The sequence below is a fragment of the Vigna angularis genome, chromosome 6, assembly GCF_016808095.1.
Source record: "Vigna angularis cultivar LongXiaoDou No.4 chromosome 6, ASM1680809v1, whole genome shotgun sequence".
Lineage (NCBI taxonomy): Eukaryota > Viridiplantae > Streptophyta > Magnoliopsida > Fabales > Fabaceae > Vigna > Vigna angularis.
Genome location: NC_068975.1, coordinates 15,152,958 through 15,179,662, shown reverse-complemented (window position 1 = coordinate 15,179,662; position 26,705 = coordinate 15,152,958). Strand labels below are relative to the sequence as shown.

General features: G+C 41.2%; 2 protein-coding genes across 2 annotated transcripts; one reads left to right on the top strand and one right to left on the bottom strand.

The window, feature by feature from the left end:
* Positions 1-3,142: 3,142 nt before the first annotated feature.
* LOC108318942 (cytochrome c biogenesis CcmF C-terminal-like mitochondrial protein) lies at positions 3,143-5,256 on the bottom strand. The gene is made up of 4 exons (XM_052879570.1): positions 4,346-5,256; positions 4,102-4,246; positions 3,869-4,027; positions 3,143-3,325 (listed from the first exon to the last, which is right to left on the bottom strand). The coding sequence occupies exons 1-4, from the start codon at positions 5,230-5,232 to the stop codon at positions 3,143-3,145; spliced, it is 1,374 nt and encodes a 457-aa protein (XP_052735530.1). The 5' UTR covers positions 5,233-5,256.
* A 6,232-nt stretch (positions 5,257-11,488) lies between these two features.
* Positions 11,489-19,303, top strand: LOC128197515 (cytochrome c biogenesis CcmF C-terminal-like mitochondrial protein). Its single transcript, XM_052879569.1, is given in 3 exon segments — positions 11,489-12,080; positions 12,083-12,314; positions 18,676-19,303. Coding segments are annotated over 3 exon segments (1,401 nt in total). The 5' UTR covers positions 11,489-11,539.
* The last annotated feature ends 7,402 nt before the right edge of the window (positions 19,304-26,705 follow it).

The window sequence follows — 26,705 nt, the reverse complement described above, 5'->3', positions numbered from 1 at the left end:
GCCTCCCAGCAAGCGCTCTTTTAACGTCACTAGCTTGACCCAATAAAGTTCAAGTTCCATCTTCTTTTTCTTCTTCCTACTGAACTTCTTCAGAAATTTGATCAAACCAGGAACCTGTTGCAGTGTCTCAATCATAGGAACTTTAATCTCCAATTTCTTGAAGATTTCCATTAAGCGCTTAAATTTCTTTTCCTTCCTATGATTCTTCTTTAGATGAGGATGGGATTTTTCATATGATTTCTTCTTCTTTCCTCTCATCTTCTTTTTCTTCCTTTTTCTCTCCCTAAATTTTCTCTTTTTCCTTTCTTTCATTTTTTTCTTCCCTTTTCTTTTTCTTTTCAACTTCTTTATTTTCACACAAATCTTCTTTCTCTCTTCTCTCTCAACCACTTCTTTCTCTTTTTCTTCATCTTTATTTTTCTCACTCAACTCTTCTTTCTCTTTTCTCTCTATCTTTTCCTCATCTCCCTCTATTTTTTTCTCATCAAGAATCTTGTCACTTTCAGTGACATTGGTTTGCCCTTCCTCCTTAAGGTTAACTTCAGTATTAACCTCATCATTCAATCTTTGACTAATGTAACGAAGGTGCATCTCCATCCTTTTACATGATTCTTCAATGCTTTTCTGAGTAGAGTCGGAATTTTTCAAAAATCGTTGAAGGGTGTCATCCAAATTTACTGATAGAGAGGGTTGTTGCTGCCATTGTTGTGGTGGCGGCCTATCAAATTCTTCGGCAGCTTGAGTGGTTTTGTGATGACAATCAGGTATCTGTATGTACTGTTGAACTGCCTCCTCCAACGTTCTCCTTTTTCCCGATAGAGAGGGTTTTTGCTGCCATTGTTGTGGTGGTCGATTCTTAAATTGTTTGACAGCTTGCCAAAATTGATCATTATCCATGCTTGAGTGAGATCCCACCAGTGGTTGAAATTACCTTAGTAGAATTGAGTGCCTATTAAATTCTTGTTCGAATTGCATCCTACAAACATTAGGCACAAAACTCTAGAAAATATTTGTTAGCACAAAAAGATAGAGAAGATAGATAAAAACAAATCAAAGGATATAATTGAAAAGATAAGAAGATAGGAAATAAAAACAGAAAAATAAAAACAGAAAAATAAAATAAAATAAAATAAAAACAATAAAATAAAATAAAATAAAAACTAAAAAATATAAACAGAAAAATAAAAAATTCGAAATTTAAATTAAAAATTCAAAAACAAGTCAAAGATAATCAATAATCAAACAAATAAACTAGTTAAACCACGAGTCCCCGGCAACGGCGCCAAAAACTTGATGGACAAATTTATGAGCACCAAAATATGATGTCACAAACTTGTTTTTCAATCGGCAAGTATGACTGAATCGTTCAAGTAATAAACTTGGTAAGACCAAGTATCGTTCTTCCCAAAGGACTCACGGCCTAGTTTAGTTATGTGATTTCTTGATTAGCTAAGACTTAAAGACGAAATATTTGGAGTTTAATATGTAAGACAGAAAATAAACATGTATGCATGAAGTTTTGATCAATGGCTAAAACAAAAGACACACACTTTCAATGGAATATATTGATGAATATGTTGTTGGGGGTCAATTTCATCTTATCCACTCTCATATATTTTAGGAATTCAACATTCAAATCATCATTGTTAATGCCACTCTCTAAAGTACCTTTCTAGAAGGCTTCTCCCCAATCACGAGTTCATACAATTCCTAGCATTCCTAATGATCAGTTCATAAGTGCAGGAGCTTAACGACAACCAATATCATATTGGGAGAAATTCCACGGATCTAGACTTCCCCGTACGTTCCCGTATCGACAAAACCAATAATCATGCATCGAATGAGTTAAACAATGCAAGCATTAAGCAAAGAGGAAAAACCCTAACTAATGATGAAAGAAAGCATAAATCTTAGATTAAGATGCAAGCATAAATTCCATATATGAGAGCTTCAAGAGATTACATTGATTCCCCAACAAACATACAAGGTTTAGTTCACCATATTCATGGTGAACCTAGATGAATTACAATGAAAGTATGAAAGAATAAACCCTAAAAAGGTGAAGAGGTAGCCTGAGCATCCAAGATCCTCCTTCAAAGGGGTGGAAGAGAGAGTGTTTGCCTCGTTTCTACCAAAGATACCTAACCCTAGGAAACCCTAAAGCTTAAATACCATTCGTAAATTACAAAATATTAGGTCCAAGCCCATTAAAGTGCCGCTCAGCGGTAAACTACCGCTCATCGGTGAGTGCGCGTCTCTTTTCTTCCCCTCAGCGGCCATTTTGCCCCTCAACGGACCTCCCGTGACCTTCTGAGTGCCGCTCAGCGGTAAAGTGCCGTTGAGCGGTGCCTTCGGCTTCTCCTTTTGCACTCTTTGATTCCTTTTCTGATTCCATCTCTCTCATTCTTCACTTCTTTCACTAAATTCACCTTAAAATCTGCACAAAAACAATGAAATCAAGCATAAACCTGTGCAGCTCTCTTATTTCTGAAAATATGGATAAAAGTATGATTTCAAGCTAATTTCTAAGTCTAAAGGTTGCTTTTAGTATCAATTTTAAGCATGAAAATAACAGTTTTTCAACTGTTATCACCCGTGTAGAACTAGGATGACTAAAGCCCAGCGTCGAAAAAAGATTGACTTTCAAAAAAAGAAAGGAGAGTGGATAGTTGTGATGCGAAAGAAAGGTTAGACAGTTGGGTTGATCGAGATAGGGTTCTATGTCCGGTATCAAGCGAGACAGAATAGCAGAATACCGATCCGCTAAATGTGAAGCAAAGCCGGCCTTGCCCGTTGAACTTATCTCATCCCGGAATTGAGATAGGCAGAGTTTCTGAACCGCTGAGTGCTATCATTATGCCTCCGGTAATAAAAACAATTAGTCCGATCTAGCTGCAAAAGTCGTTCTTTCAGTCAAAAGTTTGATGCACTGGCTAGCCTAGACTCCCATTCAGGTACTGCCGGGATAAACTGAATAAGGTAGTAGTGACTTTCTAGCAAGATACTTTGACTGATTTGCCTCTTCTAACGGCTTGTACCAGTATTCTAATAATGGCCAATCCAAAATAAGAGAGCTAGCCTGGCCCAGCTTGAGAAGAGGATTAGGAGAGCTTTGGCTAGAGATGGACAAATGCAAAATGTCTTAGAGAAGGAGCAGCTTATGACGAGAAGGGCTTTTAACTAACTCAAAGGAAGGATCAGAAGAATCCTCATTAGTAGCAGCAGCCTTGGAATGAGTTTGAGGTTGAAACTGGGTTTTACTACGTTTAGGTGTGTTCTTGCGAGGAGGCCGAGTGAGACAGTCTCGAATTCCATTCCCAGGCTTCTTTCAGTCACAGGAATTCGATGAGCCAGAATAAGGTATAATAGAAGAAGTAGCCCTCACTAATGAAGTTCATTATCATTTCATAGTTCCAAGTTAAGTCTCTTCAGAGATTAGTTCTGCAACAGCACTATACAGTGTAGGCAAGGGGCTGCGATGGAGTAAATAGGCTCGAGCAGGCTCACAATCATCAGTGAGAGCAAGAGTCAAGAAACTTGTTAGCATGAGCAGAAGAATCTCCAAAAAACATACATAGGACAACAAAGAATATAAGTTGAGAATAGACTGTCCAGGTTGCTCTTTCATGTCGTGCATGTTAAGCATAAGCTTATACTGACGAACAAGGTCTGCAATAGTCTACCAGGCCCCAATTGCCACAATTCAAACAGATCCTAGGAAGGCTCTCCTACTCCATTTACAACACAGTTAGCGGTTCACTCTTTCGATAAAGATAGACTTTTATAGAGAAATGGCTTCTATCTACGTCAAGAGTGCGTCCTGTCTTCTGTCTCGCCCTAAATGGAATGACTCTCTTAGTTATGCTACGCCCCGGTTTGAGTCCCCACGTCCGCTCTTCTCCACCCGCAACCCAAGAAGTTGGCTTTGCCAACACAACAACATTAGGGCCGTCCCCTTCATTCTATGCCGACCCCAGCCTGGGGCTGGCTTTTTGGGAAGCCCGTTCCTACCGCGCTCACGGCCTGGCTGGCCTTCCAGCGGTAGTGGGAATTCTCCTGTTCCCTGGTCAAAGACTTGGTTGGATGCGAGATCTACTCCACAAGGAGCGGTACGGACGTAGATGATATCATCACGACCTCTCTTTTCGTACCGCTACGGATGCTTAACGCCACTTCGCCAACTGGCATTACCTGCGCTTTCGTGTCTCTCAGTGTGGTCAACACTTGGTGTTTCCGAGCAGCGAGGCTTACACCCATTCGCATTAGTTCATCCAAAGTTCCTTACCCTTATGCACGAATTATTGAAGAAGCCATCTTCCTATCAAGGTTAAGGAGTCAACTGAGCATCTCAACGGCGGGATTGAATACCCAGATCAAGTCAAAGTTCACGCCGCCCACCCTGAACAAATAGGAGGCGTGGGCCACAGGTCGCACATAAGCCGCCGGGTCGCACGACAGAAGAACACCCAACATACAGATGCACACTCCAAAATGTGAAATATTCATCTTCATTGGAGCTTTTTGGTGGTAGTCCTGACCAACAACCATCAACTGTCGGCTCGTTTGTAAGGCGAGAGCTTCAAGCCCGATTTCAGGTTCAGGTGGCACACCCCCCACACAAGCACCACCCGACGAAGGAGGGACGGGTAAAGCTACAGGCCAAAAACCTTCGACCCTTCTTTCTAAATGGGGGTGCCCGGAGCACCCCATCTTGTCATTTCGTTTTTGCTCATTCCCGTTAGGCTTAGGCCGAAGTGTTTTGCGTTTCCTTCTCTGCGCCCACTCACGCTTTGCTGACCTATCGCGTGGTAAAGAGAAGAGAGTACGAAAAAATAGTAAACAGAGCACACCGTAGAAAGATTCTAAATATGAGAAGTCCCCCTTGGATTCGATAAGAAGGAAATGAAGAACGGGAACGAAACGAAATGAGGCGTTTCCAGCTCTAGTTTCGGATGAGCTTCTCCCAATTATGTCTGGTAATAGAATAGGGCGGCTTGCTTTGACCAAGACTCCACTTTTTGCTCCGTCCATGGAGCGTATGAATTTCCTAGAATGTAGATAGACCAAAAGAGGGAATGAAGGGATAAGAATAGGAATTATAGTCCCATTGGAAAAAGGGGCACCAGTGGGAACATCTCTACTGACAAACCATTTCAATAGTAAGGGTGCTGCCGTGCCACGAGGCACGACCATAGAAGTAATGAAAAATAAAAAGTTATGTAGTTGGACCATCTGCTCTATCCGTTCGAGTTTCGCTTCTCTAGAGAAGATGAGATGCTAAAAATGAAAGTGTTCGCAACGCATACCGAAAGGACACCAATGAAGCCGACCATTAATGACTACTTCGAACACAAGTAGGGGTCTGATCCCTGATTTGATCAAACAGACTGCTCTTAGAAAGATGAAAGAAAAGAAAACTCTCCAAATTGTTGACCAAGCAACACTAGCAGAACAATCTCAACTTCTTACGAGCCGGATGGTGCGCAATGAAGACCAATCTGTGAGCTAAACTAGAACATCCAATAGCCGACAAGCTTGCATCTGATAACAGTTGAAAAACTCTTATTTTGATGCTTAAATTTGATACTAAAAGCAACCTTTAACACTTAGAAACTAGCTTGAAATCATGCTTTTGGTTATATTTTTGGAAATAAGAGAGCTGGACAGGTTTATGCTTGATTTCAGTGTTTTATGCAGGTTTTAAGGTGAATTTGGTGAAAGAAGTGAAGAAGGATAGAAATGGAATCAGAAAAGACATCAAAAAGTGCAAAAGGAGAAGCCGCAACTACCGCTCAGCGGCAGTTTACCGCTGAGCGGCACTCAGAAACCCACGTTGGCTCCCCTTGGACGAAGCAAACATTCTTTTTTCCTCCCCTTGGAGGAAGATCTTGGATGCTTAGGCTACCATCTCATCTTTCTAGGGTTTTATCTTTCATTCTTTCATTATTGTTCATCTAGATTCACCATGAATATGGTGAACTAAACCTTGTATTGTTGTTGGGGAATCAATGTAGTCTTGTGAAACTCTCATATATGGAATCAAGTTTTTGGCGCCGTTGCTGGGGACTCGTGGTTTAACTAGTTTATTTGTTTGATTATTGATTATCTTTGACTTGTTTTTCAATTTTGAAATTTGAATTTCTGTTTTTATTTTCTATTTTTATTTTTCGGTTTTTATTTTATTTTATTTTTCTGTTTTTATTTTTTTTTCTGTTTTCTGTTTTTATTTTTCTGTTTTTATTTTATCTTCTTATCTCTGATCTTATATCTTCTTTTATATCTTTTTGTGCTAACAAATATTTTTTTTAGAGTTTTGTGCCTAATGTATGCAGGATGCAATTTGGTCAAGAATTTAATTTTATGGGCACTCAATTCTACTAAGGGAATTTCAACCATTGGTTGGAACCTCACTCAAGCATGAATCAAAGTCAATTTTGGCAAGCTTGCAAACAATTTAAGAATCAATCACCACAACAACGGCAAAAACGACCCTCTCTATCGGGAAGAAGGATAACGTTGGAGGAGGCAGTTAAACACTACATACAGATACCTAATTGTCATCACAAAAGCACTCAAGCTGTCGAAGAGTTCGATAGGCCACCACCACAACAATGGCCACCACCACAACAATGGCCATCAACTCAACAATGGCAGCAACAACCCTTTCTATCAGAAAGTTTTCATGGTTTGGATGACACCCTTCAACGATTTTTGAAAAATTCCGACTCTATTCAGAAAAGCATTGAAGAATCATGTAAAAGGATGGAGATGCACCTTCGTTACATTAGTCAGAGATTGAATGTTAAGGTTAATACTGAAGTTAACCCTAAGGAGGAAGGGCAAGCCATTGTCACTGAAAGTGACAAGATTCTTGATGAGAAAAAAATAGGGGGAGATGAGGAAAAGATAGAGAGAAAAGAAAAAGAAGAGTTGAGTGAGAAAGATAAAGATGAAGAAAAAGAAAAAGAAGTGGTTGAGAGAGAAGAGAGAAAGAAAATTTGTGTGAAAATAAAGAAGTTGAAAAGAAAAAGAGAAGGGAAGAAAAAAATAAGAGAAAAGAAAAAGAGAAAATTTAGGGAGAGGAAAAGGAAGAAAAAGAAGATGAGAGGAAAGAAGAAGAAATCATATGAAAAATCCCATCCTCATCTAAAGAAGAATCATAGGAAGGAAAAGAAATTTAAGTGCTTTATGGAAATCTTCAAGAAATTGGAGATTAAAGTTCCTCTGATTGAGACAACGCAACAGGTTCCTGGTTTTATCAAATTCCTGAAGAAGTTCAGTAGAAAGAAGAAAAAGAAGAAAGAACATGAGCTTTATTGGGTCAAGCTAATGATGTTAAAAGAGCGCTTGCTGGAAGGCACTCCAATGATTTGAGGACAATATTTCTTTTGATTTTATTTTGGTTTTGTAATTTTTAATCAGTTGGACATTATTTCTGTAAATATTTTTTTTTTTGGATATAGCATCTACTGAAGGATGCTAGGTGGTTAAGTATCTACTGAAGGATACTAGGTTTGTTACACCTACTGATGGGTGTTGGTAAGAAGGTTTTGCACCTACTGATGGGTGTTGGTGGATTTTGGGTCAGGCTCGTGACGTTAAACAAGCGCTACCTGGGAGGTAACCCAGTTAATTGCTTTTATCTGTATTGTTTGTTTTGATTCTGTTTTAGTTGCATGATAGGGTTGTGCATGAGTGATCTGAGAACTTTTTGCAGGGAGCCAGTGAGGGGTATGTTTAGGACGCATCTAGGTCAAGCCAGGAAGAAGAAGAACACTTCCCGAAAGTGCCGCTGAGCGGTAGTGTCGCAGACTGGGCTTAGGTTGCCCCTTAGCGGAACCCGAGCCCATTAGGGTATTTTTATACCCTAAGCTGCGCCTTGGCTTCTTTTATCATACTTTTCTCTGCACACACACTCCTACATACTCTTTCAAAGGATCTCTACAATTTTTCCCTCATCCCTCTTGAGAAAATCTCCTTTTCACTCACTTTCTCACTAGTTTTCCATCTAAGTTTGGGGTTGGAAGAGAGCATCATAGCTTGAAAGCATTCTCCATTCATCTAGCATCTCCACCCAAGTAAGTCAAGCATTTTTCATTCTAGGGTTCTTGAGTTTGAATTGGATTGTTAAAGCATAAATTTTTAGGGGTTTTGATCTTTATGCATAATTTGATGATTTAATTGATGTTTGAACCGATTAAACTGAATGATTGTGATATGGAAAACTGAAAAGTGCATGTGGGTGGAGTTAGGATAAGCCAAAAGGATATTTTCAAAATTCTGCAGATTTACCGCTCAGGGGTAAATTGCCGTTGAGCGGCACTCTGACAGACTTGTGGTTTTTGTTGAGTTGCGTTCTGGATAGCTGTAGTGGTGGCGCTGAGGGGTGATTTTGACCCTCAACGGTGGTTTAGCTTCGAAATAATGGTGTTGTATGTGTTTTACTAATGATTAACAACATGCTTGTGGTTTTGTATCTGTGTTTGATGTAGGAATGGCATCCTCTTCAGGCAAAAGAATGAAGACCATGGCATCCAAAAGAAAAGAAAAGGAACTAGAACAATCCCATTCTAGTAGGTTCCTATCTCGCAAACATGAGAAGCACTTCAAGGTGGTCCAAGATAGGAGACTACTTATGGAGAGAAAGGTTGAATGATACATAACTTTGCTCCTCAATTTGGAGAGCAATTGTTAGGAAATCATTGGGGGAAGCTAGCCACATACCCTACACCTGCCAATATAGCTGTGGTGAAAGAATTCTACACCAATGCAAGAAAGATTGGTGATTATCCAGCTGAGAATTATCTAGGCTATGTCAGAGGCCACACTATTAGGTATGATCCTGATTCCATCAACAACTTCTTGGATACTGTGTGGGCTGGTGAGCAGTGCCAGTTTGCTCTCTGTATGGAAGAAGGCACTGATTTTGATGATGTGGAGAGAGTTTTATGTGTACGTGGAGGAAATTTTCAGAGGAATAGAACTGGCTTTGTGGTTAACATTAGGAGAACTGACTTGACTCCTCTTGCAAAGTATTGGATGGCATTTTCTCATGCCAACATTCAACCATGTTCTCATGTGTCAGACATCACTCTTAGTAGGGCACTCCTCCTTTACTGTGCAATCAGGAACTTGGATGTCAATATTGGACAGGTAATAGCTGATGAGATAAGGATGTGTGCCAACACAACAAACAGCAAAGCACCCTTAGGACATCCTTCTTTGATTACGCACCTTTGCAAGATAGCTGGGGTGGATACTTCTGCTCCACCATTTGAAAGGCCAAGGAAAGCAATTGATGAGGCCTATTACAGACAATACTGTGGAGGTGAGGAGGCGGCTCAGCCAGTTCCACCACACCGTACTCGCAGAGAAAGAGGGAAAGAGTAGAGTCAGGCATCTGTTGAGACACATGAAGCAGAACCTTTCCAGATGAGGGACATGTACATGTCTCTTATAGGTGCATAGTTACAGTCTATCCACAGAGGGCAGGTGGCCACTGCTGAGATGATTGTTGGAATGTATGATACACCTCTAGCACACAGGTGGACTATGAAGGAGTTTCATAATGTGGTAGCCTGGTCAGAAGAGCAGGTACAAGGAGATAGAGCTGAAGCAGCTGAAGCTTCAGCTATGGAGATGGAAGAAGATGATGCGGATGATGATGAGGATGATGCATTTGAGGATGCTGAAGATGAGGAAGAAGAGGAGGATACAGATGACAGCTCAGATTGATGAGGAGCTAAGATAGCATTTAGTGATGAATTCTATCATAACTAAAGCAGTACTTATGTTTTTGTTTGGTTTTCTGAACTTATTTATTTGTGTTTTAGCATAGGGTTTGATGTACTCAATTGGAAACTTTATCTGTTATAATGGTTTGCTTATGATTGTGATTGTTTGATAAGTAATGCTTGATGATGCTTTGATATAGATTGATGTTGAGATGTGCACATTACATGCTTACATAGGTGGTTCACAAGCTTTGTGAACAAATGCAAGTTATTATGATTGTGATTGTGATATTAAGCAGGATGAGTATGTCAAATGTGAATGAGCTTATATGTGAGGTTTTGAGCTCCAGAGTTTTTATGATTGAGTGCTATTATTTTGGAAGCATGAATAACTTTGCCCAGGTTTTCTATGATTGAATCAATTGCTTGTTTGCATTATATGATCAAGGCCATTTGTTGGAAACCCTTATATTAGCCAAATTGCATGAAATAAGCCACTAAAAGAGAACACTATGTGTTCTATCCTTTTAACCCTTAACCTTGAACATAAATTTAAAACCCTTATTGAAAGCTTTACCTTGAGTTAAGTAGAAAATATTTTGTGGTATTGACAAATGTTCAAGTTTGGGGTTGTTGGAAAATAGAAAAGGAATTTGAAAGCATTAAGTTAAGAGCTAAGAATTTAGTATGTGAAAAGCAAAAGAAAAAAAAAAGAAAAGAAAAGAAAAAGGCAAAGCTCAATGCAAAGGAAAGTTGGGAAAGTAAGAATGATTGTGTTTATATGATTCTCTTAACTCAAGGGTTTTGTGATCTAGAAAAACTAATTTTCTTGTTAGCCCAGCCACATTATAATCCATTGAAAAGTCCTTGTGATGATGCATGCTTGTGAATTTATTTGATTGTGGTTAAATGAAAGGCAATGTCAATTCATGTGACACTGTGATAGTAGAATGAATGAGTGATTACCTCTTATACACTTGTGTTTGAGTGAAACACTTTACTTAGTGAGGAAATATTCCATGAGCACATGAACATCCATGCTTAGTTGATTGATCATTCATGAAAAATAGCATTTGTTGGATATTAAGTGATTTTGTGAACACCCAAAGCATGTGCATATCTTGATTGAAATCTTTGTCATGAGTTTGATTGAAGTTTTTACTTATTTTGAAAAGAGGATTTTGAATGGAGTAAACCATTGTACAGATTGGTAGAAGATTGAGTTACATTTTGTTTGCTTGAGGACAAGCAAAGTTCTAAGTTCTAACCGCTCGGTCTCTACTCCTCTCTAACTCAGAGGAGAAGCGGAACTGTCTATGGACTGCCTTGCTTGATCATCCTATCAGTCATGGTAACGAATTTAGTATCTCTGGTAGCTGGTTTGACTGTTTGTGATAGAACAAATTAATAGCAAGATAGATCGTAGTAAAGTAGAGCTATAGACTACATGATTAGCTTGTAGGAGAAAGAAAGTAAGGATTCGGGACAAGACGGAGATGCAAGCTTGTCTGCTATTGGATGTTCTAGTTTAGCTCGCGGATTGGTCTTCATTGCGCACCATCCAGCTGCTAAGAAGTTGAGATTGTTCCGCTAGTGTTGCTTGGTCAACAATTTGGAGAGTTTTCTTTTCTTTCATCTTTCTAAGAGCAGTCTGTTTGATCAAATCAGGGATCAGACCGCTCTTGGTGTTCGAACTAGTCATTAATGGTCGGCTTCATTGGTATCCTTTCGGTATGCATTGCGAACACTTTCATTTTGAGCGTCTCATCTTCTCTAGAGAAGCGAAACTCGAACGGATAGAGCAGATGGTCCAACTACATAACTTTTTATTTTTCATTACTTCTATGGTCGTGCCTCGTGGCACGGCAGCACCCTTACTATTGAAATGGTTCGTCAGTAGAGATGTTCCCATTGGTGCCCCTTTTTCCAATGGGACTATAATTCCTATTCTTATCCCTTCATTCCCTCTTTTGGTCTATCTACATTCCAGGAAATTCATACGCTCCATGGACGAAGCAAAAAGTGGAGTCTTGGTCAGAGCAAGCTGCCCTATTCTATTACCAGACATAATTGGGAGAAGCTCATCCGAAACTAGAGTTGGAAATGCCTCATTTCGTTTCGTTCCCGTTCTTCATTTCCTTCTTATCGAATCCAAGGGGGACTTCTCAAATTTAGAATCTTTCTGCGGTGTGTTATGTTTACTATTCTTTCGTACTCTCTTTTCTTTACCACGCGATAGGTCAACAAAGCGTGAGCGGGCGCGGAGAAGGAAACGCCAAACACTTCGGCCTAAGCCTAACGGGAATGAGCAACAACGAAATGACAAGATGGGGTGCTCCGGGCACCCCAGTTAGAAAGAAGGGTCGAAGGTTTTTGGCCTGTAGCTTTCCCCGTCCCCCCTTCGTCGGGTGGTGCTTGTGTGGGAGGTGTGCCACCTGAACCTAAAATCGGGCTTGAAGCTCTCGCCTTACCAACGAGCCGCCCGCTGATGGCTGTTGCTCACGACTACCACCAAAAAGCTCCAATGAAGATGAATATTTCACATTTTGGAGTGTGCATTTGTATGTTGGGTGTTCTTCTGTCGTGCGACCTGGAGGCTTATGTGTGACCTGTGGCCCACGCCTCCTATTTGTTCAAGGCGGGCGGCGTGAACTCTGACTCGATCCGGGTATTCAATCCCACCGCTGAGATGCTCAATTGACTCCTTAACCTTGATAGGAAGATGGCTTCTTCAATAATTCGTACATAAGGGTACGAAACTTTGGATGAACTAATGCAAATGGGTGTAAGCCTCGCTGCTTGGAAACACCCAGTGTTGACCACACTGAGAGACACGAAAGCGCAGGTAACGCCAGTTGGCGAAGTGGCGTTAAGCATCCCTAGCGGTACGAAAAGAGAGGTCGTGATGATATCATCTACATTCGTACCGCTCCTCGTGGAGTAGATCCTGCATCCAACCACGTCTTTGACCAGGGAACGGGAGAATTCCCACTACCGCTGGAAGGCCAGCCGGGCCGTGAGTGCGGTGGGAACGGGCTTCCCAAAAAGCCAGCCCCGAGCCGGGGTCGGCATAGAATGAAGGGGACGACCCTAATGTTATTGTGTTGGCAAAGCCAACTTCTTGGGTTGCGGGCAGAGAAGAGCGGACGTGGGGACTCAGACTGGGGCGCAGCGTAACTAAGTGAGCCATTCCATTTAGGGCGAGACAGAAGACAGGACACACTCTTGACATAGATAGAAGGCTTTTCTCTATAAAAGTCTATCTCTATCGAAAGAGTGAACCGCTAATTGTGTTGTAAATGGAGTGGGAGAGCCTTCCTAGGATCTGTTTGAATTGTGGCAATTGGGGCCTGGTAGACTATTGCAGACCTTGTTCGTCAGTATGAGCTTATGCTTAACCTGCACGACATGAAAGAGCAACCTGGACAGTCCATTCTCAACTTATATTCTTTGTTGTCCTATGTATGTTTTTTGGAGATTCTTTCGCTCATGCTAAGAAGTTTCTTGACTCTCGCTCTCATTGATGATTTTGAGCCTGCTCGAGCCTATTTACTCCATCGCAGCTGATGACAAATTTATGAACACCGAAAAACGACGCCAAAAACTTGTTTAACCCTCGGCAAGTGTGACCGAATCGTATCAAGTAATAAACTCGGTAAGACCAAGTATCGTTCTCCCAAAGGACTCACGGCCTAGTTAGTTATATGATTTGTTGATTATTTAAGACTTGTGAACAATTGATTGTAGGTTTTAAATGCAAAAGACAATAATTAAACATGTATGCACGAATTTGATCAATGGAAAAGAGGAAATCAAACACTTTAATGTATTAGATGGATGAGTATGTTGTTGGGGTAATCAATTTCATCTTATCCACTCTCATATACTTTAGGAATTCATCATTCTTTTCATCAATGTTAATGCCACTCTCTAAATCACCTTGCAAGAAGGCCTGTCCTTAATTACGAGTTCATACAATTCCTAGCATCCCTAATAATTAATTCTGAAGTGTAGAAGCTTAACGGAAACCAACCCTCATATTCCTATGTCTAGGCAATATGCTATTGGGAGAAATTCCCCGGATCTAGATTTCCCCGTACGTTTCCATATCGACAAAATCAATAATCATGGCATTGAATGAGTTAAACAATGCAAGCTTTAATCAAGGAGGAAAAACCCTAACTAATGATGAAAGAAAGCATGTATCTTAAAATAAGATGTTAAAACACAAATTCCATATATGAGAGTTTCACAAGACTACAATGATTCCCCAACAACAATACAAGTTTTAGTTCACCATCTTTATGGTGAAACTAGATGAACAATAATGAAAGAATGAAAGATAGAACCCTAGAAAGATGAGAAGGTAGCCTTAGCATCCAAGATCTTCCTCCAAGGGGTGGAAAGGTGTGTGTTTACTTCGTCTCCAACCACAGATACAAACCCTAGGAAGTCCTAAAGCTTATATACTATTCGTAATATTACCGAAAACACTAGTGCAGAACGGGCTATAGACGTCCGTTCTGTGGGCCTTTTGACATCCGACCTCCAACGGACGTCTATGCGGGTGACGTCTATGTAGACGTCCGTTGTGCCAGGTCAAACGTTTATATAAACGTCCGTTGTGTCAGGCCAGACGTCTATATAAACGTCTGCTATGTCAGGCCGGACGTTTATTTAGACGTCCGTTGTGTCAGGCCGGACGTCTATATAGACGTCCATATAGACGTCCGGCGCCTCGACCCTTGACGTATACTTGTCTGTATTGTTAGTGGTAGGGGCTGCGGGGTTGGACGTCCGTTTGTGCACTGCCGGAACGGCCTAAGAATGTAGCCCAAAAATAGTCAAAGGGAGGGAAATCGAGGAGGGAACGGCGTAAAACGTAGCCCAAAAACAGTCAAAGAATTCGCCCAAGAACACGCAAGAGACTGCAAAAAAACGTACCGAAAATGATATTTAATCGGTTCAAATCAATGGTATTTCATCACAGAGCAATGTAATCGGATTGAAAGTCAATTTAAACGGTCCAAAAGAGAGAAAACGCACCTGGAAAATCAATGGCGCAGACAGCGTTCGCGGGGGGAAGACGAGCGTAACTGCCCGCGGGTTCGCGTTTACAATATTAATACTGTTATAGACGTCCGCGCCCTCCCAGGACGAACATTCAAGTGGCTGACATGGGGAGTTGAAACGTTCAGTGTTCAGCCTAGTGAACGTCCGCCCCCCTCCAACGGACGTCTATAATATTATAGACGTCCGCGCCCTCCCAGGACGGACGTTCAAGTGGCTGACATGGGGAGTTGAAACGAGCCAATTCTGCACTAGTGAACTTTTGCCCCCATCCCACGGACGTATATAATATTATAAACGTCCGCGGCCTCCCAGGACGGACGTTCAAGTGGCTGACATGGGGAGCTGAACCTGTTAGCCTCTTGAACGTCCGTCGTGGAGGGGGTCAGACGTTTACTATATATAGACGTCCGTCCTGAGTGCTAGCGCAAAGTCAATTTTCCCCTCAATTGCATTTTCACCCCTCAACGGAGCCAACAGGTGTTCCTAAGTGCCGCTCGACGGTAAACTGCCGCTGAGCGGTACTTGCGGCTTCTCCTTTTGCACTTTTTGAGCTATTTTCTAATTCCATCTCTATCCTTCTTCACTTCTTTCACCAAATTCACCTTAAAACCTGCATAAAACACTGAAATCAAGCATAAACCTGTCCAGCTCTCTTATTTCCAAAAATATGAACAAAAGCATGATTCCAAGCTAGTTTCTAAGTGTTAAAGGTTGCTTTTAGTATCAATTTTAAGCATGAAAATAACAGTTTTTCAACTGTTATCCGCAGCCCCTTGCCTACACTGTATAGTGCTGTTGCAAAACTAATCTCTGAAGAGACTTAACTTGGAACTATGAAATGACAATGAACTTCATTAGTGAGGGCTACTTCTTCTATTATACCTTATTCTGGCTCATCGAATTCTTGTGACTGAAAGAAGCCTGGGAATGGAATTCGAGAGTGTCTCACTCGGCCTCCTCGCAAGAACACACCTAAAGGTAGTCAAACCCAGTCTCAACCTCAAACTCATTCCAAAGCTGCTGCTACTAATGAGGATTCTTCTGAGCCTTCCTTTGAGTTAGTTAAAAGCCCTTCTCGTCATAAGCTGCTCCTTCTTTAAGACATTTTGCATTTTTCCATCTCTAGCCAAAGCTGTCCTAATCCTCTTGTCAAGCTGGGCCAGGCTAGCTCTCTTATTTTGGATTGGCCATTATTAGAATACCGGTACAAGCCGTTAGGAGAGGCAGATCAGTCAAAGTATCTTGCTAGAAAGTCACTGCTACCTTATTCAGTCTATCCCGGCAGTGCCTGAATGGGAGTCTAGGCTAGCCAGTGCATCAAACTTTTGACTGAAAGAACGACTTTTCCAGCTAGATCGGACTAATTTTTTTTATTACCAGAGGCATAATGAGAGCACTCAATGGTTCGGGAACTCTGCCTATCTCAATCCCGGGATTAGATAAGTTCAACGGGCAAGGCCGGCTTTGCTTCATATGTAGCGGATTGGTATTCTGCTATTCTCTCTCGCTTGATACCGGACATAGAACCCTATCTCGATCAACCCAACTGTCTAACCTTTCTTTCACATCACAGCTATCCACTCTCCTTTCTTTTTTTGAAAGTCAATCTTTTTTCGACGCTAGGCTTTAGTCTTGCTAGTTCTACACGGGAAGGGAGGAGAATGACCAACTTCCATTGTCAATCCCCAAACGGCTTGAAGCATCTGGTATTGGTTCATCTACCTTGATCTGCCTTCCGAGTGACATGGAAGACTGCCCCTTTCAAACTTCTTAGCTCAGAAAGATTGGAAGATGAAAGCTATCTAATTCAACATCGGACTTGTTGCTGTATTGATTCCCACTTGTTGAAGCTCTATCTGGTACTCCCTTGCGCTAGAAGCTCTTGCTAGATTATCCGACATTGACTCGCTATAAGAAGATTGTCTGAATAGCATAATTATTCTATATGTGAAAATAGTGATTGATAAGGGCTATCAGATAACAATGAGTGGACTGGCAACCTGTACTTCCTTCTTTGACAAGCATTGCTGGTCCTAGGTCTGGTTGGGTAAAAAAGCTGGGGCATAGCTTCTATTGCTGGCTTGTCTGCCCTTTCTCACTTATAATTGAGGACTTTTGCAGCGATATGTCGATCAAAAAGTCACTCCATTTTGACATGCTTATCTTTGAAAAACGAGTGGAGAGCTTTTCCCCTATACAGAGATAGACTATCCTTATTAGATTAGGAATTTTCGTAACCGGTAGATTGGATTTCCGGTGGAAGTCAACAAGGACAGATTCCTGTTGGCTAATCGAATGGAAATTCCATCTCATTTCCGATTTGACTGCCTAGACTGAGCAAGCAATATCTTTGCTGTCTCCTAGTGGAATTAGCAGACTCCGACATGAACTTTGAAACTCTGATTGCTGTTTGAAAGGGTTGACATAGATTGCTATGCTAATCCGTTCTCTGATCAAGACAAAAAAAAGGGATTGAGATCAATCTGTCAATAGCATCAATGAGAGAAGAAAGGACACTCTCCATCATGTAATGAGAGAAGAGAGATGTACTGAAAGCATGATCTCTCTTACTTCTCCAATTGAGAAGGATAACCAAATCCTTCTCAATTGTTTCACTACAGATAGCATCCAAAACTCGGAAATGTAACAAAAGTTAGAGGCGGAACACATGCAAGATTGCACTAGTCACAGAGAGAAGACAACCAATCCAATAGAGCAAGCAACCAGTCACAACAAGGAAAGCAAAGAGAGAAGCTAGTCACAGGTAAACATGCACTGTCTCTAAGCTTGATTGACTGGCCTAGTTTCACTCGGAGATAGAGACCAGTTACCGAGCCAGTCAGATGCTTGCCTGGCCTTGTCTAACTCCCCAGTTTCACAAGTAAGCCAGGCAGATCACCTTGTTCAAGGATTTCAGAGCGAGTACTTCAAACAAAACGTCTGCCTAGACAGAGCTTCCAACCACTTGGACCCGATGATACACCTGCAAGTAATCCTTTGTGAATCTGCAAGATAGGGAGAGAAAGACAGCCAATGCAGTCAGTCAAAGAGAGATGGGAATTCTACTAACTGAATTCGGAAGACTTGCTAGTCTAAGAGAGATTGGACTCATGCTTCCGGGAATCTCAGTAGTATACTAGGAATGCCCTATTGAGCGTCATGCCTGAACTCATGTTCCGGAGAGTGCCTGTCGGATCACTTATGCCTATGCAAGAAGAGAGCACCGCTAAGGGAAAGTTCAATCATTGGGAAGGTCAGACACAAGAAACCCGAACTGCCTGAAAGGTAACTAGCTTGTCGTCTTCTTTCCTCAACCAGTGACAGGCCTCACTATCTACTGGATTTGGTCTACCGGGCAGCTAGATCGGACTGGTAGCATGTTGAGAGTCCTTTGAGGAAGGTCTTCCAAGAGAATGGACCGATTCGAGATGTGACAGCGGGTCAGTCAAGAAAGCTGCCAGTTCTATTCTACGAGCTGCTTCCAAAGGTGAGAAAGCCTGTTTCTCTAAGCTAGGACACATGCCCGGAAGAGAATCCGAGGTCTATGATGTCGAACCGACATCCCTGTTTGGAATAGGATTTTCTTGAAAGGGACCGGCTAACCACTCGCTCTCTCAGTCGAGCAAACCTTTCGCTTTCCTTTGACTTGCGGATACTTCCTTGGGAATAAATAAGGACGGACTATAGTGCTACTACTAGAGGGGACTCTACTAGGCTTGCTAATTCGATCCTTGTCCGATATGGCAGCTGTTGGGTCTCCCCATCTCTCCTAAACTTCCCGCAGTCTTCGGCCTAAGCTGTATGAGGCAGAAACTCGCCCCATGTACTGTTTGGAGTCCGAGCCCCACCGCATAATGGTGCGGCTTAGGTCAACTAACACAAAGAAGATACAGTTCACTCAACGATTGCCTTTGGGTTCCGAACTTCATATGGGGAAGGAGTATTGTTGTTTCCGAGGTCTCGATCATTTACATGGACCCACTTCTCATTCCATTTGTGGGAATTTGATGATCTATAAACCGTCCCTAACGAATGATCGTCTCAAGTTTGAGCATGATGAATCACTTCGTGCCGACCTGTTGCCAATAAACTTTCCGGCCTCATATGAGAATGGAAAACTGGAGAATTTTCTGCATCAGTGGATGAAAAATCACGAACATAATAATTTTTTGTTGATCATGTTCCAAGAAAAAAGATACTTTAGAGAAACAACGAGCATGACTGAAGTGGCTATACATACAAATCCATTTACGGATAGATATGCTTCGATTGGAACTGGAAGTTCCAGAACAGGCGGCTGGTATACCACCATAATGAAACTGCCTTTTCTTTTTTTTATTCGGATAGGATTTATGTTGGCTTCGTCGGGAGGCTCGCGTAGTTTGTTACGTCAGCTCCAAAAGGATGAGTTGCATTGGAATCGAGAAAGTTCCGTGGAATTCAAAATTGCATTAATAAAGAAAATAAAAGGAGTCTTCAACCCTCTCAATCAATAGAGGCTAGATCGGACTATGGAGAGAGACGGTTGAGTACGGAAGCGAAAGTAGAGATATAGGCTAAAAAGCCCAGTGAGAATACTGACATGGGTTAGGAGAAATCCGAATGACTAGTGGCCATAACTCATTAAGCAATCTTAACCTTTTTCGCTTAGCCTTTCCTCTTTCTACCGTTACGAGATGCAGTATCCTCTAACGTTTTTGCTTGCACGGCTCCGGGACGGGAAGAGGTTTCCTGCCCCGCGAGAAACTTGGCACCTCATAAATAGGATAGGATCCAAACTTGGTGTAGACGGTCTTGGGGATAGTAGGGTCTGTTCTATCGAGGCAGAAGCAAAAGAGCGAAGTTATTCTCTTAAGGTCAGAATGAAGAGAAAGGAACAACGCCGTCGTGGGTACAACCTAGCATGGGAATCTATCTGAACCAGGGAAAGCAGAGTGAACAACTTCACATCTTACTAACAAGGTGTGTGCCCAGCTAAAGGAAGATCATCTTTCTTCATTGCTAGGATAAACGACAAAGATCCCCCTAAAATATGATTTAGGGCTCGAGCCTCGAGGTCTTGGAATTGATTGAAAAAGGGAACTTTGTTAGAACTTCACCTACCACCAAAGCAATCTTTTACTATTTCTTGGTAAAAGCTAGTCTGAACTAGGAGGATTCCCAAGACATGAGCTAGCGGATGCTGGTCTGTGGCAATTTAATCCTTGGTTAGTCAAACTCGTTACTAAAGCCTTGTTTGTCTTAAGACCCCATTCCTCAACAATTGGGACAAAGCTCTCTAACTTACTTACCTGATTTCCGACTAGTTCCTAGGGGTCCAGATCTTCACTTACCACCAACCCAATCCTACCTAAAAAACAAGGTTAATTTCGAGGACGTGATCTAGCTTGTTTTCTTGCCAAGAGGCCTGCTTGGTTCCCGGTTTCCCGTTCTCTTTGTCTAAGGCTAAGAATTCTATGGTCATTTTCTCCCTATAATGGAGCTCTAGTTACTATCATACCATCGAAATAGACAAGAGTTTTGGTATATCTTCAATCAAGTATAAATGTTTTCTATAAAGTAAAAGAAAGAAGTACCCCTCCCCGAAGGTAAAAATCATGCTTTTCAAATGCAAGGCAAAAAGTTAGTATCTGGGCTTGCACCCCCTATAATTTCATTAATTATTTATAGAACTCGGTACCTTGCTTGACTGGAGGGCACGTCACTGACTTGCTAATCAAAGTATTCATAAGAAATCACTATTCTAAATGTCTCCTTATGGTTGAGGTTGGAGTCCCTCTTTATAACCCAATAACATAAACCTCTCCCTAAGGGTTAGGCCTATTCGAAAGAATAAGTTCTTTCACAGGTATGGCAGAGTAGGAGGGGTAGGCCATGGGCTTTGCTTCACGAATTTATTTTCGTTTGTTTCCCTTTCCCCTGAAGCTGAGTCACATTGCTATCTAATAAGGGGGAACTAAATTTTAGAAAGAGCAAACTTCATTCATTGAACGCAAGTAAGCGATAGGCGATGTGGCATACCGTTTGGCACTACCTCCAGCGCTCACCAGAGTTCACAAAGTATTCCACGTATCCATGCTGAGGAAATACGTACCGTCACTAGAGCATATCTGTGTTGGTAGAGGATGTGGTTGTAGATAATAAATTCACTGATGAAGAACGCCCAGAGAAGATTGTTGACAGAAAGGATCAGGTACTCAGGACGCGCACAATTCCATACGTCTTAAGTGGAGGAATTAGCCCAGGCATGAAAGCAAGGCCTACGATTAGAATAGAATGCTGACTTCTAGTTTTTAGACGACTCTTGATGAGCCTGTGGTCTACACAAAAGTAGAAGGGATCAGAATGAAAGTACGAACCCATATGTAAACAACCACAACAGGTCATGATTTCAGCGAAGAACTTGGATTTCATACCCGCTAGGTATACCTGGGAAAAAGAAATCCTTTCAATAAGCTTGAACCTCAGGATCAATGCAATTGGATTTTATCCCGACTAGAAAGATTCCCCTTCTGTCCAATCCCTGTGAATAGTGTCCCCCACCTTCAAAGAGAATCAATAACTTCTTCTCCTACTAGGCGAAGCAAAAGAAGAGTCAAGAGAGGTGGAAGCCCTAGTAGCGGACGGTGGAAAGCTGCCTAGCCACATGCATTTGAATTCCCAAGTGTGAACATGATAAATGGAAACAAAGGTCGACAGTCGCGAAAAGGAAGGTAACCGCACCTGTAGGAGGCATATCACAGAAAAAAAAGTAAGGATAGGATTAACCCCGGTCCATCAGATAGAATCAGATCTCGAACAACTGAAAGGCCAAATGAAAGAAAGACTCTTCTCTATAAAGAATGGTCTACTATGGAACATGACTGTATCAAGTATGTTCGATCCTGCCAGCAGTTTCAAATCTACGCAGATAAGGAAAAGGTTTTGGTTCCTCTGAATAACATGACAACGCCTTGGCCGTTCTCAATGTGTGGAATATCGATGTCATCGGAAATATGACTCCAAAAGCTTCCAATGCTTCATCCTAATGGCAATATACTACTTCACCAAATGGGTTGGTGGAAGTCGCGTCTTATCTTATGCAAATAAAGATCAAGAAGGTAGAGATTCATTCAAAACAACATCATAGCCAGCGTCCTAATGACATCATCACTGACAATGCCACCAATCTGAACAATGACATGATGTATCCTACGTTTCAAAATTCCTTTGTTAATTCAGAAGTTTCCTTATATGGTTCCAGTAAAAATAGACTGACATAGTTATTTTTTTTTAGCAACCTCCTCCTCTTTTACCGAGACTTTCTCACATAACGCCTGTTATGGCCCTTTCAAGGAGTACAATCGTCTTAGTTATGACTGCTATTCACATGGTTGTTGGCTCCATTTCGACCAAAAACATCGCTTTATGTATGGATCTTTACCATTCCAGCGGCGGTACTTTGAGCTGGGAACTTTCTTCGGCTAATCACAATGTTTCACCTGACGGTGAGAGTAAAGTTGGGGACAACTCAGGCTGGACATTGATCCGAGGGAGCAACTCCGGAGAAAGCTCCGAAGCAAGCGGGAATCAGCCTGCTCGCTTGTCAAAATGCAGGTCCAAGCAACCAGGGCCGCAACATCCAGCTTTCCCGCTTGCCTGTAGAATCTGAAAAGCAAGCTCAAATCCCTGTCGAATCTTTCCTTTGGTTGCATGCCGACCTATTGCATTAAAGACCGGCAATCAAATCTTTGCTTGGCTGACGATCCCTTTCGAATCAGCTGAAAGCCCGACCCCTTCCCAATGTTTTCAAAGCGGAAGGCAGAATCTCGGTTGGTTCATGCGTTAGGTAAAACATTCCTCTAGCCTTCCGAAGTTAGAAAGAAGCCGTGTTTTTCGAGAATGCAAGTTCCATTCGCAAAGCCCAAGCCAAAAGCAAGTAGACCGAACTGCTTGCTTATGTGAGGTTCTTTCCTCTCGTTTGTTCATCTTATTTTGAGTACTCGATGAATTAATAGCATAAGAGAAGAGATTGGGCAATGGATACACTTCGATATCACACCTATTTGAGTCGGGAGTTCCTCCTTTGATTCTAGCCTTGCTTAGGAGGGAACCAGTCTCTCGGATAGCCTTGCGTTCGGGCATGCCCATATTCGGCGACCTACTAGATGCTGAAGAAAGGAATAAACAACACGAGTTGTCGCGCTATCGGAATACAATGGATTCAACAAGCACGTATGGATAGGTTGGGCATAGTGATAACAGTTGAAAAACTGTTATTTTCATGCTTAAAATTGATACTAAAAGCAACCTTTAGACTTAGAAACTAACTTGAAATCATACTTTTATCCATATTTTCATAAATAAGAGAGCTGGACAGGTTTATGCTTGATTTCAGTGTTTTTGTGCAGATTTTAAGGTGAATTTAGTGAAAGAAGTGAAGAATGAGAGAGAGGGAATCAGAAAAGGAATCAAAGAGTGCAAAAAGAGAAGCCGAAGGCACCGCTCAGCGGCAGTTTACCGCTGAGCGGCACTCAGAAGCACACGGGAGGACCGTTGAGGGGCAAAATGGCCGTTGAGGGGAAGAACAGAGCTGACGCACTTACCGCTGAGCGGTAGTTTACCGCTGAGCGGCACTTTAATGGGCTTGGACCTAAAATTTTGTAATTTACGAATGATATATAAGCCTTAGGGTTTCCTAGGGTTAGGCATCTTTGGCAGAAACGAGGCAAACACTCTCTCTTCCACCCCTTTGAAGGAGGATCTTGGATGCTCAGGCTACCTCTTCACCTTTTTAGGGTTTATTCTTTCATACTTTCATTGTAATTCATCTAGGTTCACCATGAATATGGTGAACTAAACCTTGTATGTTTGTTGGGGAATCAATGTAATCTCTTGAAGCTCTCATATATGGAATTTATGCTTGCATCTTAATCTAAGATTTATGCTTTCTTTCATCATTAGTTAGGGTTTTTCCTCTTTGCTTACTGCTTGCATTGTTTAACTCATTCGATGCATGATTATTGGTTTTGTCGATACGGGAACGTACGGGGAAGTCTAGATCCGGGGAATTTCTCCCAATATGATATTGGTTGTCTTAAGCTCCTGCACTTATGAACTGATCATTAGGAATGCTAGGAATTGTATGAACTCGTGATTAGGGAGAAGCCTTCTAGAAAGGTACTTTAGAGAGTGGCATTAACAATGATGATTTGAATGTTGAATTCCTAAAGTATATGAGAGTGGATAAGATGAAATTGACCCCCAACAACATATTCATTAATATATTCCATTGAAAGTGTGTGTCTTTTGTTTTAGCCATTGATCAAAACTTCATGCATACATGTTTATTTTCTGTCTTGCATATTAAACTCCAAATATTTCGTCTTTAAGTCTTAGCTAATCAAGAAATCACATAACTAAACTAGGCCGTGAGTCCTTTGGGAAGAACGATACTTGGTCTTACCAAGTTTATTACTTGAACGATTCGGTCATACTTGCCGATTGAAAAACAAGTTTGTGACATCATATTTTGGTGCTCATAAATTTGTCCATCAAGTTTTTGGCGCCGTTGCCGGGGACTCGTGGTTTAACTGGTTAATTTGTGTGATTATTGATTATCTTTGACTTTAATTTTGAATTTCTGTTTTTATTTTTCTGTTTTTGTTTTTTCTGTTTTTATTTTATTTTATTTTATTTTCTGTTTTTATTTTTATTTTATTTTATTCTCTGAATCTTATATCTTCTCCTATATCTTTTTGTGCTAACAATTGTTTTTAGGGTTTTGTGCCTAATGTCTGCAGAATGCAATTTGGTCAAGAATTTAACTATATGGGCACTCAATTCTACCAAAGTAATCTCAACCACTGGTGGGAACCTCACTCAAGCATGGATCAAAGCCAATTTTGGCAAGTTGCTGGACAATTTGAGAACCAACCACAACAACAATGGCAGCGAAAACCCTCTCTATTAGAAAGTTTGTAGGACACCCTTCAACGATTTTTGAAAAATTCCGACTCTACTCAGAAAAGCATTGAAGAATCATGTAAAAGGATGGAGATGCATTTTCGTTACATTAGTCAGAGATTGAATGATGAGGTTAATACTGAAGTTAACCTTAAGGAGGAAGGGCAAACCAATGTCACTGAAAGTGACAAGATTCTTGATGAGAAAAAAATAGAGGGAGATGCGGAAAAGATAGAGAGAAAAGAGAAAGAAGAGTTGAGTGAGAAAAATAAAGATGAAGAAAAAGAGAAAGAAGTGGTTGAGAGAGAAGAGAGAAAGAAGATTTGTGTGAAAATAAAGAAGTTGAAAAGAAAAAGAAAAGGGAAGAAAAAAATGAAAGAAAGGAAAAAGAGAAAATTTAGGGAGAGAAAAAGGAAGAAAAAGACGATGAGAGGAAAGAAGAAGAAATCATATGAAAAATCCCATCCTCATCTAAAGAAGAATCATAGGAAGGAAAAGAAATTTAAGTGCTTAATGGAAATCTTCAAGAAATTGGAGATTAAAGTTCCTATGATTGAGACACTGCAACAGGTTCCTGGTTTGATCAAATTTCTGAAGAAGTTCAGTAGAAAGAAGAAGAAAAAGAAGAAGGAACTTGAGCTTTACTGGGTCAAGCTAATGACGTTAAAAGAGCGCTTGCTGGGAGGCAACCCAGTGATTGACAAACTTTTGATTTTGATTTTAGTTTTATAATTTTTAACCTGTGGACATTATCTTGTAAATATTTTGTTGGATCCAGCATCTACTGAAGGATGCTAGTTGGTTAAGTATCTACTGAAGGATACTAGGTTTGTAACACCTACTGATGGGTGTTAGTGAGAAAATTTTGCATCTACTGATGGGTGCTGGTAAGTTTGAAACACCTACTGATGGGTGTTGGTGGATTTTGGGTCAGGCTCGTGACGTTAAACAAGCGCTACCAGGGAGGCAACCCAGTTGATTGATTGTTTCTGTTTGTTTATTTTAGTTAGGATTTGCATAAGCATTTTTAACATTGAATTGCAAGGAACCCATGAGGGGCATGTAGGGAAGACACGTAGGTTAAGAAAAGAAGGAGAGGAGCACATCACGAAAGTGCCGCTGAGCGGTATTTTACCACTGAGCGGTACTCTCGCAGATTGGGCTTTAGTTCCCCTTAGCGGGACCCGAGCCCATTAGGGTATTTTTATACCCCAAGCTGCGTTTTAGGGTTTCTTTCCAGGCTTTTCTCTGCACAAACACTTCCACACACCTTCTCCTAGGTTTTCCACATCTTTTCACTCTTCCCTCTTAAGAAAATATCTCTTCCACTCACTTTTTCACTAGTGTGCTATCAAAGTTTGGGGTTGGAAGAGAGCATTCTAGCTTGGAAGCATTCTCATTGCATCTAGCATCTCCACCCAAGTAAGTAAAATGCATTTTGTTCATTCTAGGGTTCTTGAATTTGAATGTGATTGTCAAAGCATGAATATTTAGGGGTTTTGATTTCTATGCATGATTTGATGATATATTTGATGTTTGAACCGATTAAACTGCATGATCATGAACTGGAAAACTGAAAATTGCATTTGGGTGGAGTTAGGACAACTTTAAAATAGGTTTTTCAAAAATCTGCAGAGTTACCGCTGAGGGGTAAACTGCCGCTGAGCGGCACTCTGCCAGATTTGGTTTTTCTGAATTTTTGTGTGTTGGACTGTGGCACTGGTGGCGCTGAGGGGAAATTCTGGCCCTCAGCAGTGGTTTAGCTTCGAAAGGAGTTGTGTTCTGTGTTTTACTAATGATTAACATCATGTTCTGTGGTTTTGTTTGTGTTTTGAATGTAGGAATGGCATCTTCATCAGGAAAAAGATTGAAAACCATGGCAACCAAGAGAAAGGAAAAGGAACCAGAGCAACCCCATTCTGGCAGGTTCCTCTCTAGGAAACATGAGAAGCA

Excerpts from the sequence above, each read along its gene's own strand:
- LOC108318942 (XM_052879570.1), bottom strand. The coding sequence starts at position 5,232 with ATGGTCCAACTACATAACTTTTTATTTTTCATTACTTCTATGGTCGTG. Across the intron at positions 4,028-4,101 it reads CTACGTCCGTACCGCTCCTT|CCAGGCCGTGAGCGCGGTAG; the intron begins GTGGAGTAGATC and ends CTGGAAGGCCAG. Across the intron at positions 3,326-3,868 it reads GTGGGGACTCAAACCGGGGC|AAGCCTGGGAATGGAATTCG; the intron begins GTAGCATAACTA and ends TGTGACTGAAAG.